The sequence below is a fragment of the Rosa rugosa genome, chromosome 7, assembly GCF_958449725.1.
Source record: "Rosa rugosa chromosome 7, drRosRugo1.1, whole genome shotgun sequence".
Taxonomy (NCBI): Eukaryota; Viridiplantae; Streptophyta; class Magnoliopsida; order Rosales; family Rosaceae; genus Rosa; species Rosa rugosa.
Genome location: NC_084826.1, coordinates 29,202,480 through 29,222,670, shown reverse-complemented (window position 1 = coordinate 29,222,670; position 20,191 = coordinate 29,202,480). Strand labels below are relative to the sequence as shown.

At 36.8% G+C, this 20,191-nt stretch overlaps 1 protein-coding gene and 1 long non-coding RNA gene across 2 annotated transcripts; both read right to left on the bottom strand.

Moving 5' to 3' along the window:
• Nucleotides 1-12,825: 12,825 nt before the first annotated feature.
• Nucleotides 12,826-14,746, bottom strand: LOC133719711 (uncharacterized). The gene is made up of 2 exons (XR_009851400.1): nucleotides 14,301-14,746; nucleotides 12,826-12,998 (listed from the first exon to the last, which is right to left on the bottom strand). It is a non-coding gene; the product is annotated as an uncharacterized LOC133719711 (long non-coding RNA).
• A 224-nt stretch (nucleotides 14,747-14,970) lies between these two features.
• Nucleotides 14,971-18,996, bottom strand: LOC133720700 (pentatricopeptide repeat-containing protein GUN1, chloroplastic). Its single transcript, XM_062147129.1, has 4 exons — nucleotides 16,862-18,996; nucleotides 15,827-16,043; nucleotides 15,467-15,651; nucleotides 14,971-15,378 (listed from the first exon to the last, which is right to left on the bottom strand). Exons 1-4 carry the CDS (start codon nucleotides 18,826-18,828, stop codon nucleotides 15,114-15,116), a joined length of 2,634 nt encoding a protein of 877 aa, XP_062003113.1. The 5' UTR covers nucleotides 18,829-18,996; the 3' UTR covers nucleotides 14,971-15,113.
• Nucleotides 18,997-20,191: the final 1,195 nt, after the last annotated feature.

The following is a 20,191-nucleotide window of genomic DNA, read 5'->3' as shown; positions in this document are numbered from 1 at the left end:
GACAACAAAAAGTTGTACGACAGGAACAAGTATGTAATGTTGACATGTTTGAAGCAACTATTGCCAACTAATTGATGCAGCGGGTTTGATTTTGGAATCCTTCTTTTACAGGAAAAATAGTGCCTTTTCTCAGTTGTAATCCTAACTCAGTTTCCCATCTTTCTTTCTAACTGAGCTCAATATTTGCTAGAAACTCCCATAACAAAGGAAAAGAAAACAACGAGCAATTCATGCCTCCTCCTAAATCGATCTTCCGCGATTGCATGATTAGCTAATAATTGGTCTGTCTCATCATTTGAAGACGGAAAATTATTTTGAGGTGCGTTTTCCGGAATAAAATTCCACCGGTTCAAGAAGCAGCGGTCGAGTCTCTCACCCTTAAATGGAGTTCTAAAACCTATTTTAGAAAGAAAAATGAAAAACAACAACAAAAAGTCCGTAAGGACAATACATGGTTGAAACAGAATACAATACGTAGCTTTGATGGAGGCTTGTTCTTGCTAATCGTCGGGTTCTGGCTTCTGGGAGGCTTGTTCTTGGTTATTGACTGCCCCGTCGAGGATCACATATTCAAACCACCACGACCAGAGTTCCAAGTCCGCTCAGCTGCCGTATCCTTACTCAACATCACTAGTCGCCCTGAGTTAACACCCTTAGAGTGGCACGTCAATCTACTCGCCCTAAACCCTAACACAAAGCATGTCCGAATCTTCTGTAGCACCCTCCGGGCCTCGCTTCTCTTCAATGGTGACCGAGAAATTGCATTCACGTGGTTGCAGGATATCTCTTTTAACCCCGGGAACACAACTGTCAGTTTCAATTTTACAACGCTGCTGCAGCGTGATGACGCCCTGGTGAAGCAAATCTCGCAAGGAAACAGCTCGTTATTTGGGGTTGGAGTGTCTCTCTATTACCGCTACGAGACTGACGTCTGGGTTTGGTGCCTCAATTATGAGCGTCAGAAGGAGTTCTTGTTGAAAGATGTCCCATTTCAGGTTTCTTCAGAATAATCCAATATGATGAGGAGCTTATATTTTGTTACCAAGCTTATATTGAGACATTATTTTTTGCATTAATTAGTTAGGTTTTTATTAACAATATATTAACTTCCTGGCCTCCAAAATGTGCAGATACCTACATGAGCTCTCACAATATCTTCCCAAAGCTAGCATTTCTTCAACTCTTTGTATATTCAAATTTTTTAAGCCTTAATCGATGAGAACTAACCTAATCATAAACCGGGCCCTCATATATAGCCCAAGATCTTTTTTGAGAAACCAACCTGGTTAATCATACATTAAACTCAAAGTCGAAGAAGATTACTGATGCAAAGGAGTTGTGTTTGTCTTATCTGACCAAGCTTCCTAGGAGTCCTAGCCCTAGCTTGAAGAGCAAGGAGAAAATTTAAGTCTTTTATTTTTAAACTTTGCCTATTTAGTATTTACTACATAGTTCATAAGCTTACTTTAATAAGTGACCACGGATTGTTTTTTAATGAGTGGTACTATCTTATATACCACTGTTTCTTATTTCTCTATTCATGGCAGTGGAAATGTATGTAAAGTGTCGTTCTAGCTTGAGTTTAATGAGAAATTGATGTAATTTTTTTTTTTTTTAAGTATAATATTTTTAACTATTTATTCACATTTCTACTCAAACAAAAATAAAAATTACTACTTTTAGAGGCTTGTTTTGTTCATCCAGGGAAGTTCTATGCGAAATTATTCCAATAAAAAAGGCTCTCTTATATTCTCGTCCAATACGTACCAAGACGCAAAGTTGTGCAAAAATTGGTTATTTTCCTTGAATATATGTCAGACAATAAAATTCAATAGGAGTGCATTGGTGTCTTGGGTGTACCTAGAACTGGTGTGTTTGATCCCCAAGCTTGTGAAGCTTTGGCTGTAGTAAATGGCAGGCTGCGTTCTCAAAGTTAATTTTTGAGGGAGACTGCAAGAATGTGATTGAAGCGTTATCGGTTACGGAAAATGATCAAAAGTCATGAGGATGAAGCTCGCTTGCTTGCTAGTCATTTTTACGTTTGTCATTGGCAATATGCCCCTAGAGTTTGTAATAAGGATTAAAATTTCTCCAAAACTGCCAAAATTTCCGTTGAAATTTCCGTAATTTCGAAACACCGAAACGAAATTCATATGCTATATCATTTTCGTAAGGAGTTTCCCGAAATTTACCAAAATTTTACGTTCATTTCCGCGAAATTCTTAATTTCTGAAATATCTACACAGTATATATTTAAAAATTCACACCGAAATTTTGTCTGAAATTTTGTATGTCACCAACAATGAGTTTTTTACTTTGCACTTTCATAGAGAAAACATGAAAATTTGAATTTATTTGCAATGAAGTTGAATACAACAAAAAGTACAAGTTTACAAAAAAAAAAATAATTAACCTCATCCATATTAAATATCACATTTGCATTATCAATTTACAGTCATCGTTAAAACATTACATAGAAGGAGGACCCAACTAAACTATTCAAGGAAGAAAGAAGCGAGCCCTAGGGTTCGAGCAGAAGGCGGCAGTGTTCGACCGTGTTCAAGTAGACGGCAGCGAATACCCATCTTCCGGCGTTGTCTGAGTGGTTTTCTCTCCTCGGTTTCTTCCTAGGCGAGGATATCGGTGAGAAAAGGTTTGTGTTTTTGAATTGGCGAAGGTTGATCTTTGAATCAGCGACGGTTGATCGGTGTTCGGATTGGTCGACCTGGGTTATAGGTTCAAGGATCGACCTTGGATTGCTCCCCATCAAAGTGGTGTCGACGTCTCAGGTTGCATCTCATCGGAACTGGAATCTAGTCAGGGTCGGCCTTTCGTGTTTTGAGGTCGACGTTGATCTCCAAATCTGTGGTGTTTGTTGGCTGATCGAAGGAATGGATGCAGGGATGGTTGCCTGGGTCGGACGTCCCCCAGACTGGGCGGAGGCGGCGGCGGTCGGCTGGCAGCGGGGTGGTGCTCTGGCCAACATTTTTGTCTGGGCCTGGGCCTGAACCTTATGGCCTTAATCTCTGGGTCCATTTGAGTAGGTCTAATTCTTTTCAGAATTGGACCAAGTTGGAGGGTGCCTTGACACCCTCATTCATTACTTAGTGCTTTAGGCTGGCCTGGCCCGAGAGTTTTGACCTCCTTGGGTGATGTTGGGCCTTTATGGTCTCTAAAGTGCCAATCGCAATTCGGATCATGGTTCTACGGAATTGGTAATTATCTCGAGTTGGACTGGAGAAAGCGGATTATGGATGAGGAATTGACCCCTATTTGTTTGCTGGGAAGTAGCTTTCTTTTCGTACCACAATGAACCTTTATTTCAAAAAAAAAAATTAGTCATAGTTAGTAAAAAAAGGGGACGTGTATAGTAAGCAAAAAATATGTCCATGTATTATTCGGACAATTTATCAAATAGTTTATAGTTCATTGAAAAGTTAGGCAAAATATTTTTAATTAATTAAATAATTATATTTTAAATTAAAAATATTAATTTATATTCATTTTTGTTCAACAATATATGTAAAATACGAAGAAGAAAAAAACGTAAAAATCATGTATAGTACGTATATAATATTTTTGACTTTAAAAGTACGGGAAATTTAATGTCCCTTTTAAAATACAAAGTACAGAAGTATTTTTGAAAAAGCAGTAAGTACTTGTTTTATTCACATATAATACAAAAAATTACTAACTATGTTTCCAGCACATTTATAATTATATATAGATGAAAATAATAGTTTAGCAACCTACTACAGGGGGAAGTCTAAGGTGTGTTGATGTTTGTCATACATCAACTTTTTAATAAATATATATTAAATTAAATTAATTGGTGAAACCTGTTGTACATGTCAACAAGTTATCCACTTATAATTTGACATGTGTACTTTTAAAAAAAAAAATTACCATACTAAGTACTCATTTATTGTTTTATATGTAAATCGTTCAAAAACTTGTAATGAAGATCGTAAATATAGTAATTACTTTGATTACAACTATAATTATTACTAAGTACGTCCAATATGGTCGTTTATTGTAAAGTATCTCATCGATGATATAATTTACAAAAGAAATGACTCTAATTATAAAAAGAACAACTAGATTACAAGAATAAGGACTTGAGAAGTTTTAGGTCTAATATGATCATTTACCATATAAACAAAACATTTGTTGTAACGTTGGTAAAGTGATCGTCTTTTTTGTAAATGGAATCATATTTCAAGTAATAATCATAAAAACAACCATAAATACCACTTTACACTTCGATTGTTGTAATTTATAGTAAAATGCACTGTCAGACGAGTAATTATCTCATGGATGATAAGATTTACACAAGAAAAGTATTAGTTACAAAATAGAGGACTTTAATATACAATTAAGAACTCGCGCCTCATTTACTATATATACGTAAAGTTTTACCACTTTGACAGCAATCCATTGTCAAATTAGTAAAATGGTTCTCAAACTTGTAATATAAAAAATTACAACAAATAAGAGCTTGATTACTACTTCTACAACAATTCGTTGTCTCATCAGTCAAATGGTTTTCAAACTTGTAATATTGAAGAATTACCACAAATACAACCTTGGTTACTACTTTGGACCTCAATTATCGTAAAATCAGGAAAAAAACATCGTCAAATAAGTAAATAACTCCTAAAGGATAGTAGTTACAAGATTGACAACCTTATTATACCATAAAGGACTCACCACGAATTTACTTAAATATATGAAGTTTTACCAGTATAGCAACACATTCATTGTTTTATTAGTAAAATGGTTCTGAAAACTTGTAATAGTGAAGTATTAACACTTATTACAACTAGATTACCACTTTTTACCACAATTCGTTGTTTTATTGGTAAAAAGGTTCTCAAACTTGTTATAATGAAATATTAACACTAATTACAACTTGATTGTCACTTTTTACAATAATTTGTTATGTCATCAATTTTATATGACTTAGGATTGGAATATTAAAGCACTATCAAAATTACAACCTTCATTACTACTTTTGACCTCTATTATAACTTTATAAGAGAATATGGTTAAATAAGTTTTTTTTTTTTCCTCTCGAAAGATCAGTTCTATCTGCCTTTCTTTTCTTTTCTCTTCCTTTCTTCTTTCTCCTTCCTTCTTCTTTCTTTCTTCTTCCTTCTTGGTCTGTAGTTGAAATTCTCGTATATCAGAGCCATGGCGCGGCCTGACCATCACTCCGCTATCACTTCTCCGCTGCAATTCTTAGTTTCTTTCCATCCTTAGTTTCTCTAGCTTGTGTTTGAATTTAGAGAAATCTTGTGTTCGAATTTAGACAACTAATAGAAGAAAATGGAATCTGATGCATGTTTGAGTCTCTGAGAATGCATATTTGAGTCTGTGATTCACAATTTCCAGTTATATAGTCAACGAAAATGGAAGTTCACCAGAAAATGGAAATTTTCTTTCCCCCTTCTGCGCCATCCGCCATAGCGATGCCTACGAAAAGGATCCATTTCAACCTTCAGACAAGGCCCAAACGGTTTCCCTTCACGAGGAGAAGGAACTCCACGGAGATTATAATCATGACTTCATTGTACTGAAATAGCACTGAAGGTTACTTATGTAATGTAGGCTTCATTCGAAAATACAGAGACATTCAAATCACTTACATTTCAATCATTAAGTTCAAACCACGGAGGCTTTTTCTTACATTTTTCATTCCAGATGAAGTCTATTCAAAAATAGGTTAACCTAGTTAAACTTGCTGCTAAAGTATATTTAAAAATGTAGCTGCTCTAATTGTAACAGTACAGAAAGGATAGCTGCTCCAGTTTTAGCAGTATGAAATAGGTTAGCGTAGCGAAAGTTGTTACTGGAGTTGGTTCAAAAAACTGGCTGCTTCAGCTGTTGTTGTACAAAAACTGAAGCCGAAGCTGAAGAGGCATATAAGAACAATTATGATCTCAATCAGGTAAGGGCCGTTGTATTTTAGTTTCTTCCTGTGGAACTGTTGCCACCAGAATTCACGTTGACCATCTATTGTGCCATTGTCTCCTGAAATTGAAAACATCAAATGGGTCCCAATGAATTTAATCACTCCATTATATTCAAGTTACACAACCAGTTTGGAATTGGTAGGTAAAATCTAGTTGAATTAAACCCATTGAACACATCATAGAAAAACTAAGTAGGCACCCGTAATAATGACATGACCGAGATTTGATCTAAATATGAGACCGGAGTACCTTCCAGCTGATTTCAGGAAGACATTATAATCAGATTTCTGACATTTAGAATCTGAGCTATATAAAATAAGTACATCCAAAAAAAAAAAACCCAACAAAAATACAGAGAATACACACATGAACCATTATTAACGAATTCTTTACAAAAGTCATTCTCAAGTAGCAACATATCAATATTAATGGAAAAAAAAAACACGCATAACAATATTCAAAACCCAATTGAAATCAAAATCCAATTGACCCAGTACTCAAACTCATATCAATATCAGCAAAAAAAAAACCTTACCCAGAAGTTCGGAACACGATCCCAACCCTTGGCTGTATGATCCTCAGATTATTCCTGCAAAACCAATATATAAAAAAAAAAATAAAAAAAAAAAAACCCACTGAATCAGAAGCCAAACGAATACGGAAGCGAAAATTTCAGAAACCGGAGCGATTCATTACCTGATTGCAGCAACGACTGATCTCAAAGAAACGCACGCTATTTCTCTCTCTCAAGATTATTTTGTCGGCAACCGGCAACAAATCGAATGAGAAGCTTGTAGAACAACCTAGAGCAATACCGGCATTCAACTATTTTATGAACCCTTAAGGCTTAAACGAAGGTAGAAAGCAAAAAAGCAATGGCAAAACCATCATTTGACTGTTACATGACCACAAAAACCAAGGGCGAAACCATCATCTCACTGTTACATGAACAGTGATGAACAGTGCGACCACCTTTAGTATACGTAGAATTATGGTTAATTGAAAAAGGAATAGGGAATTACTTCTCCTTCCCTTTACTGGAGGCATGCCAGGGGGGATCTTCATCCATCAGTTTCAGTAAATGGATGACCCACTTTCAAATCTACTGAGAACTAGAATTAAACTCAGTAGAAGACTACAATTTGACTAGGGACCAGATTAAACTATATTGAAAGTCAAAGAAAGTGTAAAAAGATGGAAGAATCGAATAGAAATCTAGAGAGAGAGAGAGTTAAGGAGTTCTTCTTCTCCTTTTCAATTTAGGGTTTTCTAAATTTTATTTTCAATATGTAATTGGAAATCATAAAAAATAAATAAATAAATAAATAAGTTAATACAGGTTAACGGGTAAACAGGTTACCACTATTAAATATTTCAGACCGTCAGATATATTAAACTTTTAATTAAATCCAATGGTCTAAAATATTCAAAAAACTTAATGTATGACATACGTCAACATATACTAGAATTTTCCCCTACTACAGTACTAGTTAATTACTCATCCATATTAAATATTATAATTCTAATATTAAATATACAATTTTAGAGAAGTTACATTGTAAATAGGTTTATTATAAGTTGGTTTAGTCTATGTAAAAGTTTCATTCAAAAATATCATTTTATAAATGCAATTAATATGATTTCTTTATTTTTAACCGAAATTTCCACCAATATCGAAACTTTCTCTGAAATTTCTTTAAAGGGTGCGTCTATTGCCATCCTACAATTTTCTTAGTTCACCCTACAAACATTTGAATTATTGAAAGACTTTATTACCCAAGTGCAAAATGACTACTAAGTACATTAATTTTCTAAAATCCAAATTTATAAGGAAAAATAAATAAATAACCAATGAATTAATTAAAAAGACTACTTAATTTCTCATTGGATAACATTAATCTTCATCTTCTCCACCCAAATTTGAATTTATTATTCTTTTTTTTTTATTACCTCCTCATCATGAATTCGTTATTCAATTCACAAAATCATTAGTGTTAACTATATCAAAAATTTTGCAATACCCTTTGTAAACACCAAAAGTAAAAATTTAAAACATAAAAGAAAAATCTCAATCTGTTCTTCATTGCACATAGTTGTTAGGGCTAAATACTGATTACTACCCTATAGTTTGGGTCCAAAATCAATTCAGTCCCTGAACTTCTAATTTCATCAAGAACACCCCTGCACTTTCAATTTTGATCTAATCGATCCAATTTGTTAGTCTTCCGACAATTGAGTCATTTAATTAACTTGTTGACGTGGCTCATATATGGCCTATGTTTTATGATGTGATGTTGAGGTGGCTTGCATAGTCAATTTTGGAGTGAGTCTCACTATTAGAAATCTATCAAATAAATAGTTTTTCAACAAATAATCCAACTATAACTTGAACCTATAACAAAATATTAACGAATTGGACCTATTAGATCAAAATTGAAAGTACAGGAGTGTTTTTGATGAAATTAGAAGTCCAGGGACTGAATTGATTTTGAACCTAAACCACAGAGTAGTAACCAGTATTTAGCCCTAGTTGTTAACTTTAATATATTTTCATTTTTTTATTGGTATAAATTAAATGATAGATTTTCGTTAAAAAATCTCTTTTAATTGGACATGTCATATAAGGATATTCTTGGAAAGAGAAGTGGGTTACATAAGTAAATTTAATAATTAAAATTAAAATGTAGGGTGTAATGAGCAAGTATGGTGAACAAAGAAAATGGTACGGTGGCAATAGCCGCACCCTTTCTTTAAATTTGAAGTACCAAAATCAAACTGAAACCAAAATTTGAATCTTTGGTAATAAGGCAACTCATTGTGTGGCTAAAGCCATATTGAATAAGTTACCTTTCGCTTCTTTTTGGAGGCAATTGACGTCAAACTGACTTAATCCAACCATTGAGAATGAGACGTTCTTGAGTTAGAAAATGGAGTGTGATACTCGTCCCAATGCTAATCTATTGCTTGAGTTTAATGAGACCACTATATACTCCTTGATTGTAAGTTTGTCAACTTATGAATGAAATATCTTTTTAAAAAAAATCAAATAATAATAACGATTCAACCTTGTCGCAATAAACTAAAAAAGTAAAAAGGGGAGTTCTATGGACAGCGAGGGGTCGTAGTGTAATTTCAAATAATAATACATATGGTACACTTTATACCTATGGGGTGGATGGCTCTATCTGATGATTGGAAGAGAATGTTGGAGAGAAAAGATCTCACATTGGAAAAGTGACAAAATATAATATAACTTATAAGTGGGTGACTCTTACCTAATTGTACCGAGGCCTTTTGTGATTAAAACTCAACACCTATCGGGTGGTTAAGTTGGGAGAGTATCGGTACAATGGTGGGTCACGGGCCACACTTGTCGCTGTTTAACATGGTATCAGAGCGGGTCGCTCTTCAATACGTCGCCATCATGGACCCGGATATGGGTTCATTCATTAATTGATTCACCAATCTCCTCTCCAATCATGGACCTAGTTTGGGTTCATTAAATTGGTCATCGGAAGTTTCCGATTGGATTATTGCCAAGTGTCCGATGTGGGCCTTGGATTGTTATGTGATTGGTCAAGTCTCTAATGTGAGACTTGTGACCCGATTTCCAATGTGGAATTGGGTTTGTCAATTAATTCCACGTGCATACCTAGAGCTAGGTTGCACTTGAGGGGGCGTGTTGGAGAGAAAAGATCCTACATTGGAAAAGTGACAAAATATAATATAACTTATAAGTGGGTGACTCTTACCTAATTGTACCGAGGCTTTTTGTGATTAAAACCCAACACCTATCGGGTGGTTAAGTTGGGACAGTATCGGTACAATGGTGGGCCACGGGCCACACTTGTCGTTGTTTAACAGAGAAGACTTAATGATGTATATGCCTTATTGTAGTGTTTTCCACATTCTTCTTTGGACCTTTGATTGCTAGGACTACTGGTAATGATACAGAGGATGCAATATTCCTAGTCCTAATAACGGTAACGACTGAAGGATATGGAAATATTTCATTCAACATTTATTTCGGCAAAATCTTTACTACAATTTGAATGGTATTGTTGTTACCACTATTTCAGTCAGCATGGACTCACCTCATCCGTGTGATTCCTGGGTATCTCTGGTGTGGAGCTGTCAAAATTTGGTCATGGGCAGGTCTTCTACCACTTCATTAGCATGGAGTCGTAGTCCTTTATCCTCAGGATAATCCTAAATTCCTAATCCTGAGGCGCCAGGTGTTTTGCTACTTCATCAACACGGAATCATAGTCCCTCATCCTCAAGATAATCTTGATCCTGAGGCGCTAGGTGTTCAGTGTTTTACCACTTCATTAGCATGATTCAGAGTTCCTCCTCCTGAGGTACCAGGTTAGGAGCTGGGAGTCCCACTTCTTCCTTTCCTATCATTTTTCTTCATCTCTTGTTCCACTTGGTGAAGATCATTAGAGGCCACATTCTTTTTTGGCTATATGATGGAGATGTTGCATTGCATTTGCAGTCTATCTTCATATTAACCCAATTAGTAGTAGTAGTAGTCCAACCCAGCTGCTGAGAGTAGTAGATATTTTAGCTTCCATGTGGTCCTAGTCTACCAGCTATCTCTTTTGTCTGTTAGCACAACAATTAGGATATGTATGAGAACCAAGCCATTGAGGCAGTTATGAATGAAATGAATATGTTTTGAATTCCTTCTCTCTCTACATTTCTATTTTTCTGCATTTCTCGTGTTCTTCACAGTGGAGCCCCAACATCTGGTATCCAGAGCCATGCATGACCCTCCGTGGCCTGCAAAACCCCACCCCATCCATCCCCTTCTCCTCCTCCCTCGTCGACCCACCACCGCCAACCTCACCTTCGTTAGACCAACCCTCTTCTTCACCTCCGCATCCGAGACCCAAGCCCTCAACTTCCAAAACACCATTGAATTCCTCCAAAACCAGAATGAAGACCTGCACCATTCCCTCGAAACCTTTCAAAACCGCATGTTTGCTCAATTCGCAGCCCTCGAAATTAAACTCCTACTTGTTACCTCAAGGAGAAGTTTTACAAGCACAAGAATGAGTTCTTAATCCAAGATGCTTCAAGATGGTGGGATGCATGTTATACCATAACATGACCTAGTTGTTTTGCAACGGCCCACATAATTCTTGTGTAATAATGAATACCTTCTTTATACCCTACCCAACAAAACATGTGCCAACTAGTCTCCTAAAATAATCTCGGTACATTTTACTTTAAGTTGTATAGAGCCATTGTTTCAGTTTGTTGTTAATTTTTAAGCAGTAGATCTAGTTAGTAGGCGTTTTCTTACTAACTAGTGTTCCCCCTTAAGTAGGTACCCCAAGTACAAGATTGTCTATCCACTCATCTGTTATTAGCAAATAGCAGTATAAGTTAAGAACTAGATACACAGATGTTAGTTCTTGCGACTTAAGAAAAGTCTAACATAACCTGCTTTCTTGAATGCATTGAAGAGAACTAGAATTCTTAAGGAGCGGAAAGCCCCAGAACCACATGATGAGTTATTATTGAAATATTGAATTAAGCCCACTCTAATATCTAATTCATGAATTGTTACTACTAAATAGACATCAAAAACTTAGTCTCTACAAAATCAATGGCAGAAACGTCTAATAGATTTTGTTGTTGAAGGATTTAAGTTTCACTGAGTTTTTCAAAATATATGTTTATATTCGGGTATTTGAAGCGGTAATTGAAATGAAACAAGAGATATTGAGTAAAATAACAAAAGATTATGAGTTTCAGTAATGTATCTCCAAAAACTTGTTGTTTAATATTTGTATGTTATGTACGTGTCTTAGTTACCGTTTTTTTATTCAAAAAATAAACATGAATTTCATAAATACGCATGTCAAAATGGTCATTACACAGCTTGTTAGTTATTTTCAGGTTTGTCATTGGCAATATGCCCCTAGAATTTGTAATAAGACAGCCCATCATGTGGCTAAAGCCGCATTGAAGTTATCTTTCACTTTTTTTGTTGGCAATTGACGTCAGACCGGCTCAAGCCAACCATTAAGAGTGAGAGACGTTATTGAGTTTATCAAATGGAGGCTTAGTTTGGGATTGCTGTGCTGTGAGGAGAATCACTTTTGAACTTGCTGTGAGAGGGAGCACTTCCAAATTTGCTGTGAGAAGAAGCAGTTGAGGTGTTTGGTAAACTGTTTTGAAAAGTGCTGTGAGAACGAAAAGCAATTTCTAGGTGTTTGGTAAGTTGCAAGGCAAAAGTGTTTTGGCTGGGTATAATTACCAAAATGGGCATACATGCTAAGATATGCTACTAAAATACATAATTTTGTTTTTTGATTATGTAACCATATCAAATAAAAAAAATTCTCATGTATTATTCTTCTACCCTTGGTTGGACCGAATAAAAGATTTACTTTAAACCCTTCAATATGCATTTTATGTTTTACTATTACACAAAATAAGTCTAGAATATTTGGATTAATTTCCCTACCATAGTTCAACAGTTCTGTGTAATCAAGTTATGATCATTGTTATGTACCTTCATTATATGTTACTGCAAATGATCTAGCAAATGCACATCATTTTCTCTTAGATGACTTGAAAACAACAGTGATTTTAACTGCACATAATAGCCATTTCCTATGTTTAGGTCAGTCAACATAGCTTAGTAATCAAAACAACATTTCTTTAATGTATGTAAATTTTTCCAATTCAGCAGCCCTTCTATCACATTTGAAGGTTTATTATTTTCCCATTACCATCTCTGCTGCTCTTTATTGGTCAAAGAGCACCTGAACAACCATAGATATGAGAACCAAGCAATACAAGGGAAAAAAAAATAATAGCACAAGGCACATGGATTAAGGTCTCAATTATGAAAAACTACAAACTTCATGATTTACCGTTTTACAAAAGTACTGTAAACATATCTTAAAGGGAACCAAATGAGAACTAAAAAGTACACACTACTGCCTCCTCTTCAAACTCTCAAATTGCTGCACTATCATATATCAGACTTGATCTTCAGCATGACCTGATATTATATAGGAAAACAACATCAGTCCCAATATACATATCAATCTGTGATGAAAGAAGAACATTCCAAACCAATCCAATGACACAGAGATCAATATATTACACCCGAGTACTGCCTGCTAAAAATTAACATACAAAGTAAACATTAGACTCCAAATACAGACTATTCATTGCTAGCAAGGTAACCAAAAAAAGAAAAAAAAAAAAATAACATAGCCATTACTCATTTTAACAGAGCCATTAGTGGTTTACCAGTTTGATTTCATGATTATTGATTACAACAAGCCAAAAATAGAAACCCACCCCACAGAAGAAACAGCAGTAAACACAAAAATGGGGAAAGCTATATATTCTTCAGTTCAAAAATGATGGTATCCCAGTTAGCCAAAAAGATAATGGTAAACCCCAAAAATGATGGTACGAATCTGCAAATTTTAATGTATTTTTCTTACAACTTTATAAAAACAAATATAGAAAAGTTAACTAAATATTAATTGATCGGATTAATTTTTATTTATGAAACTGTTATTCGGAATGGTCTTTGAAATACTCTATTGCTTTGCTTTTAAGGTTTACACAAATTGTGGCATATATATGTTCATACTCGTGCCATGCATTCATGTGTTGTGTCTTTGTCGAGCTCATATCGTGAGAAAGATCATTGATTGTGAGAACAATAGTCAAGCTCAAATGGCCTACAAAATGAAAGTAATCAAAAGACTAATAAATTAATATTCTTTCTCTATTTGTAATCGTTTCTTTCATCTGGTATTCTAGTAGTGGTTCACATGAAACAAACACATATATACAATCTGGTTCAAACTGACTCCCAGCCAAAAAGGGAAAGGCTTCCTCCTAATAAGGACCCCATCATTGCTTTTTGAATCAAAATGTCAATGCGTCAGTGACAATAAGATGAAGATCTTCCTTGTGCAGAAATTGGCCTTATCAAATAGCACTCAGATTATGACACAGCCTCATTCCATCTAAGTTGAATTAAAAAATAAAAATGAAACGTGCTTTTGAGAAAGGTAAGATGCAACCAAAGTGACACACAGACAACCACCAATCTGATAAATGGTTTGGAGCATCCATATCCAGTTTTTGACACATGGGGATCGTAGCAAAATGATTTATGACAATCTAATAATTCAAAACATGCATCAAGAGATCGAAGAACAATGGTTTTCAATAGATCAGAGCATACGCCCAAAATCTACCAAACAGATCTAAGAACAAAAATCTCAAATCTAAAACCAGATAAAGATAGTTCTGTAAAAGAGTTGGTATGAGGTTTTACCTTTTAGAATTGGAGAACGATGCTGCACTACCAAGTTTTTGAAGAAGACCAGAAGAATGCTTGAATAGTTGACCGTAGAGAGGGAAGGATGGGAAGACAATCAGAAATAGCTCCTCTCGTATTTCTGATGATGCTGCTCAGAGACGAAGGGAGGAGAAGTAGAGGGCTTGTCTCCCAATTTGTGCCGATGAGGATTAGGGTTAGGGATTTGACGGCAAAGAAAGGAGCAGCAGAGGAGAACGATAGAGAGGGAACAATCGCATCTGCAATGAAAGGAAGAGATAAGGCTGCTGGGTTCAGTGTGATTTTTAGGAAAGAATGAGGACAAAATAGACAGTTCAAAAGTTTCATTTAAACCCTCCGTGTTTTTTCGGAGAGGTTCCGCAGAAGCAATTTTGCAAAGCAGCAATTTGCTGCTTCTCAGAAACTAGCTTTTCGGAGAATTGATTCCGTCAAAATCAGCTTTAGGACATACATGGTGTTTGGTAAATTTAGGCCCAAAATCACTTTTAGGCTCAAAAGCAGGTTGGGAATCAATCCCAAACTGGGCCGGACTGTGGTACTCTTCCCTATGCTAGTCCATTGCTTGAATTTAATGAGATCACTATATACTCCTTAATTGTAAGTTTGTCAACTTATGAATGAAATACCTTGATTAAAAAAAATCACATAATAATAACGATTCAACCTTGTTGCATTAAACTCAAAAACTACAAAGGGGAGTTCTGTGGACAGGGAAGAGTCGTAGTGTAATTTCAAATAATAATACATATGGTACACTTTATAAACATGTTAAGATACAATATACAAAGGCTACAAAGTGAGCGCTCGTAAATTGGATATTTGGCCAAAATTTGCACTATTTGGATCAGCCCTATCATCATGAAGCTTGAGCACCTCCAGTGTGCCAGATTCTTTTAACCATGCAGCAGCCACAGATCCCGTTGAAATAAACCTACCTATGTTAGGCTTGGCAACCTGAAAGGGTGCACCCATGCTGGTAAGAAGTGCCTCGATTGCTCGTCTTAAGGCACTGTCACCTACTACTTTGCTGTGCTTGCCCCATCCTGTCAAAATGCTGTACAGAAAGAGCGTATAACTCCACTTTCTTATCAAAACGATGATTTTAGAAATAAAAAAGTTACTGGTGGGACAAAAGGGCAAACCTTAATAGGTTTGGCAATTGTTGGCCTTTATACACTATAGAGTGTATATTGAGCAACCATGCATGAACCATTGCTCGGGCAGCCCCAGAAGACATCAAATGCAAATCTAACTGTGAATTCTCCCATGCATTCTCCCATACATTTCGGCGCTTCCCTTCAAGCACAACCAGTTGCGCCCCTTGTTTCTATATGTAAAATAAAAATAAAATTATTAACCTATTAATTTAAACAGGAAAGAATAAATGAAAAATATAAAAAACAAAAAAAACCTCACAGAACACTTCGAAATTGAATTGTATGGGCAAAAGCGAAGAACATGTACACTGAAAGAAGAAAAAGGGTACAATTGCTAAAACTTACCTGTCCAAAGTGCCATAGCATGTCGGTAAGAGCATTGTAGAATGCAGATGCAGTTGAACAGTCCATCTGCTTAACTTCATCAAACAGGGACTGAGCTTTCACCCATACATTACCCCTGTAGCCCATAAGAAGTCCATGGGCAACACCATAAACCTGGTTATCAAACAACCGCAATTCCTCCAATAACATGGAAGCATCTTCAAATGAATTACAGCGGCTGCATTCAAAGGCCAATGAAGCAGAGATTAGCTTAACATTCTGAGGCTATTACACTGTATTATAAAGAAAAACAAAAGATTATGGGAAGGCAGCAGAGATAAAGGTTCAACTGTACTCAACATTATATTTTGAAACCAACCAACTAATCATAGGCATTGAAGAGAAAGCCACAATGACATTCCATGGAGCAATAGTCATTTTTCACCTTTCACAGCTTAATCTACTGGAGGTGATGTTAAGCAGGTAGAGTATCATCTGTTTTAGTTGCTTTTTTTCCAGGACTAACAACCATACACAAGTAAACAGCCACATAAAATCCATTATATTCAATAAATTCATGTCTGCCTATTCTACTGCACCTACACCTTGAAAACTTCCTAGACCTAGGATCCTGTGCTCATCTGTTACTCAATCTTCCACTGGATGTGATCTTTGGTAATACAACAATCAAAGGCCCTACTACAGCTTGAGTCACCTTCTGATATCAAAATTTTGTCAAAGCAGAAATTGAAAAATTTACTGAAAGTCAGCACATCACTCACAACCCACAAGAAGCATTCATACACAGCTCAACTTCTCCATAGAGCCATATCCAAACTTTTAAGATGCATGCCACGATTGTCAGAGGCACTTGAAAGCCTTACACATAACACGACATGTAAGGCATACAACCGAAGTGAGTGAAACTGAAACACTTATGTAGGGAGGCCACAAATGAATCTAAATAACTAGCAATGCAAAGTACTAAACAAATCTTCAACAAAAACGATCTTCAGTACAATAAAGCTTAAAAGATGGAGATAAGAGATTGATTACCTGCAAGCATTTAGAATGGCTGAAAATGTGACAACATTCGGTTTGATGTCTAGCTCATGCATCTTCTGAACAACACCCAAAATGCACAAGATTTCTTGTCTAACCTTCCTATCTTTCTTTGCATAACCAGCTTTATCAGCTGCAAGCTGCCCGAACATCTTTATAATTCTGGTATCCTCCATATCTCTCACCTGAATTTGAACATTCTCTTCAGAAATGTCAACATCCCTTTCAGAAATTGAAGATGGAGATTCATTGTGTAGCACAATGCCTCCAGCACCAGTACCAACTGCACACTCTGTTGTCGCTGGCCTACCAAAGGCATCAATTATACAATTATAAGTGACAACATTAGGTCGGATGCCTTCCTTGGTCATCTCATCAAGCAATGAAACAGCAGATTCCACCAGCCCATTTTTGCACAAAGCATTAATAAGTTCACTATAGAGCACAACATCAGCCTTCAGCCCTGCCTGCTTAAACTCTCTGAAAACTTTCATTGCCTCCACATACAAACCACCTTTTGAATACACATCGATCAATGTTGAATAAGTTAATAAATTTGGTGATACACGTTCTTCTTTCATTTCACTGTACAGTCCTTTAACTTCATCATACTTCCCTTGCTTCCCATACCCACCAAGAAGTGCATTATAAGATACAACGTCCTTCACAATCCCAACACTCTCCATCTCCTTGCAAACATTCAAAGCCTCTGCAAACCTGCCAAGCTTCCCGTAAAGTGACAGCAATGTATTATACAGAACTCTATCCAGACCAATGGCCAAAAACTTCATTTCATTAAATAAACTGAGTGCATCTTCTAATCTACCAGCCTTCGCATAACCATCGATCATAGTACTATAAGTCACCACATTAGGCAAAATATTCTTTGAAGGCATCTCTGACATAATCTGATATGCCAAATCCATCTGCCCACCTTTAGAAATTGCATCCAAAAGCGTATTATAGGTATAAATATCCTGATCAATCCCCCTATCCACCATCTCACTGAACAAGTTTCTAGCCGCCTCCCACAGTCCCCCTCGACTACAAACCGCAAGGAGAGAATTATAAGTAATTCGATCAGGCTGCACCCCAATCTTAAGCATCTCATTGAAAATCTCCACTACCTTCTTAAACTCCACTCCCCCTTTTCCACATGCATCAATCACCGCATTGTAAGTAACCAAATTCGGCTTCAAGCCCGAATCTTTCATGGACTCGAGCACTCGAATAGCCTCATCGCAATACCCACTGCGCCCATAAGCACTAATCAAAGCCGAATACGTATAAACAGTCTTGCCATAACCCTCATTGACAGCAGTTTGAAACACATTCTTGGCAAGCTCAACCTTCCCCAACCTACCAAGAGTACTAATCATAGAGCTAGCTAATTTCCCCTGTTCAGTTCTCCTTCTCTCCCTCCTCACCGCAAACTCGAAGCACCTTATAGCCTTCCAACACTCACCTCTATTCCCAAGCTCTCTAAGCAAAAAAGTGTAATCATCCGACCCACAAAGCCTAGACTCGAAACTAAGCAAAACATCATCAAGGGCCAAATCGTCCTTACCGAACTGGATTGCGCTCTGCAGGGCCTCCTCCGCCAGCGAGGAGTGGCGGGACCCCACCGTGGTTTTGGGCCGGCCGAAGTGCATTTTGGACACGAACCGGGTCGAGCGGCGGCCCGAGAAGGCGGCGACGAGGTCGGACTTGGGCGGAGGGCAGAGAGAGGAAAAGGAGGTCGGACTGGGAGCGTTGGCGGCGGCGGCGGCGGCGGGTTTGGGCGCCGTGCGCGGCGGTTGGGGAGGCAAAGGTAGAGGCTTTGAGAGAGAGACGTGGTGGGTGGTCCATTGGTTGCTCTGACGGGTCTGGCGGTGAGATTTGAGGCGCTGGTTTTGTGGGTATTGGTGGGTTTGGTACGGCTTGGTCGCTGTGATTGAACAGTGCGGCGGCGTTGACGCCATTTTGAATTTACAGAGAGAGAGAGAAAGAGAGAAACTTGATGATGGGTCAATAATTAAGAGAGGTTTTGGTAGGGTTTGGTGGAAGAAGAAGAAGCCATTGGATATGGCGGAGATTACAGAGAGAGAAAGAGTGAAAAAAGATCGAGTCTTTAGTGTTTAGAGAGAGAGACGTTAGTGTACTAGTAGTGCCAGCTGACTACAAAAGATTTTTACTATTTTTATTTTCATTTTTTCATTTGAAGGAAAAAAAAAAAAAGGTGTTTTTGTTTTTTTATTGTTCCTCCCGGTGAATGGGTCACAGGTTTTATGATCTGGTTCTTCCAAAGAACAGGTCTTTTGAAACATTTGGGAATCTCTGACGATAGAGACAAAAGTTCGGTCAAACATTTTCATTTCTGTTTTTGCTACCAACATTCTTTTATGCCAGTTTGCGCCCAAATGGATAATGTTTTATTTTTTTTCTTATTCGAGTAAATTACCGTAAGTACCAAATATGATTCCATGTTTTTGGTTTGTTGGTTCCTTTTGTTTTACGTTTTTTTTTTTTTTTATGAAAATACATGAATCATCTCATTTTGGGTATGAAAATTAAAAGTTCCGATTAGAGCTATCAATTTTAATACGATCTGATAACACGATTTGAAATCTTCACAAAAATCAATGAGTTAAATGTGCTGTGGGGGCGGTCAATTATTCTAGACCCACAATTAGGACAAATAACTCGGTCATTAATACAACGCTAATTATCGGCTATGAAAGTGACGATGATTACGGTCATAAGTACGGTAATAACTGTGCGTAGTGATTACAATTACAAGTGTGCAATGATTAACCCTTATAAGTACTTAGTGATTAACCGTTATAAGTGCAGCAATGATTGTCATCATAAGTGCATGAGTAAATACAGCTATAAAAACAGTGGTAATGACGACTTGTCGCCCAAGTATGTCATCGCCTATATAAAGGAGGCTCGACATCCAGGTAATACATCTCATTCCGACTAATTTGACTTGGCTTAACTAAGAAAGATACTGACTTAGACATCGGAGGGATTTTTGCAAGTACCCCCCTGGAGCTGACGGTCAAACTTCAAGTCAACCCTCAAGGGAAGCTCCCCGATCGTTCCTGGTCAGGTCTTGCTCTAGTCCGCATTCATTGGTGAGTCAAAATCCTCTTCAAAATTTTTCGTCACCAACATGAGCACTATTAAAAATTAGGTCATTTATTCTTTTCAAGTTTGTTTTTGTCACATTCTCTCAAATTTTCAGAGATAGTAACTCCACTGCCTATTCCCTTGCTAAAGCTGGTTTAGATCATGAGCATGGTGTCTAGTATTTTGATCTCCTCCTCCCCAAGCAACATC